General features: G+C 33.4%; 1 protein-coding gene across 1 annotated transcript; it reads left to right on the top strand.

Annotated features, from left to right (window-relative positions):
• The first annotated feature begins 513 nt into the window (after window positions 1-513).
• On the top strand, window positions 514-957 carry LOC145796208 (receptor-like protein 9DC3). Its single transcript, XM_082881243.1, has one exon. The coding sequence runs from the start codon at window positions 514-516 to the stop codon at window positions 955-957; it is 444 nt and encodes a 147-aa protein (XP_082737369.1).
• Window positions 958-1,981: the final 1,024 nt, after the last annotated feature.

The following is a 1,981-nucleotide window of genomic DNA, read 5'->3' as shown; positions in this document are numbered from 1 at the left end:
GAGAAGAAGAAACTAACTGAGTAATTTTTATTTTGTAATTTTTATCGATGTGGATGCTATTAGCTTTCGTGAGTGTAATTCTCAATAATGCTTTTGTGTAATTTGTAATTTCTCTTTTGAAGATACCAGTAGCTTCTGCTTGTAACATAATTCTACAAATTGGATATTATAAAAAAGAAGAACAAATTTATCTTCATTGAAATGTTGCTTATGCAGTATAAATAATAATCCAAACTAGTTTTTTTTTTTATTTAAATTTATTTATAATAATTATGATTGCCTGATATAAAAATTATGGACCATTGTGGTATTGACTATAAGTAGGTGAATTTTTTTCTATTTTTGTTAAAATGTTTTTTTCATTATGACACCACTTAGTGTTAGTTATGATCATTAGTGTAGTATTTTTAGTTAGGATTTTATAATGGTATTTTGACTCATAACCTAAATCAGTCATTGAAGCATGCAATTGTTCTGACAAAGCCTTTGATTCCATTGAGTTATATGTATTCAATGACAATAACTAGCAAAGGCACACAAATCTTGTACGAGAAGATCAAGAATGCCGTTGTAGTTGTTGATCTGTCAAACAAGAAATTTGACGGGCAAATTCCAAAAGCTCTTGGAAGTCCTTGTGGGCTTAAGGTGCTAAGTATTTCCAACAACAGTCTCATTGGAAAAATCCCATCATCATTGGCAAATCTAACAGAGCTAGAATCATTGGATCTTTCTAGAAACCTGCTCTCAGGAGAGATCCTTCCACAGCTGTCCCAACTCACTTTCCTCGAATTCCTGAATGTTTCTCATAATCATCTCACGGGCCCTATACCTCAAGGGAAACAATTTGATACATTTGAAAACAACTCATACATTGTGAATTCCGGATTGTGTGGTAAGCCTCTGTTGAAGTTATGTGGAAATTCAGAGGCCTCAACACCACCACCCATGAGCTTTTGAGGCGATGATTCAAAGTTTCCAAGCAGTGTTGACTGGATTGTCATATTCCTGGGATATGGAAGTGGGCTAATAGTTGGGCTGGTTACTGGACACTTTCTGACCACGAGGTATCATAAATGGTTTGTCAAGACCTTTGGAAGGGCGAAGCAAGCTCAGAGGAGGGAGAAAAGAAAAGGAAGAAGAAATTAACTCAATAAGCAGCCTCTAATCTATAATTTTCGTCCACGTGTGTGCTATTAGCCTTTGTAATTTGTAAAACTTTTGAATTGATGCCAACAACTATGTGTTGCTTGTTATGAAGATGTGTAATTGTTGTTTTACCTATTATGCAATGAAAACTGCAATAGGACTCAATTTGGATCTTCCAAAGTTGTGTACTATTAATCAATTTGGATATTCCTGTTCTTTTTAGCGGAAACTGCACATTGAGCTTCTTCTACATGGATTAACACTCTATTGAGTGGTAATTGTAGTTATTTGGGCTGTGTACCTGTCATAACTATGGTTGCAATTGCAGACTTAGATATGATGAACCTCTGAGATTACCAAAAATCTTAAATAATGTCAAAAGTTTTAAGTCATGTGGATACTCATTTGAAAAATAAATGATGATCCCATTCAAGTTTCCTGGTATGAGAATGTGACCGATAATTTGAGATGTGAAGATTTTGCCATTGTAATTACTTGATACATAAAGATGATATGTAGTTTAGACTAATTAAGTGCACTAAGAAGGACAAATACCATAATATTTAAAAATTACTTTTCCATTCCGTGCATAATACGGGTTTACTTTATTTGTTTAAAACTCCGAAAGAACAGAGTCTTAAAAAATGAAAACAAATTATTGCGTGTGTTCTGGTCAGTAGTACTGTTATTGGGTCATAGAATGTTAGATATAACTATTTTTGACTATTGAGTTGAGGTAAAAAAAATAATCTAGAAAAGCATAATACTCCTAATCATAGTTGTCAAATTGAGATTCGTATCGTGAATTGAAATGATCTTGTACCGAATCGCGAAT

Source organism: Camellia sinensis, chromosome 7 (assembly GCF_055761805.1).
Source record: "Camellia sinensis isolate YWXY chromosome 7, ASM5576180v1, whole genome shotgun sequence".
NCBI lineage: Eukaryota > Viridiplantae > Streptophyta > Magnoliopsida > Ericales > Theaceae > Camellia > Camellia sinensis.
Note: the sequence above shows the minus strand (reverse complement) of the source record. Positions and strands in the feature narration are given on the sequence as shown.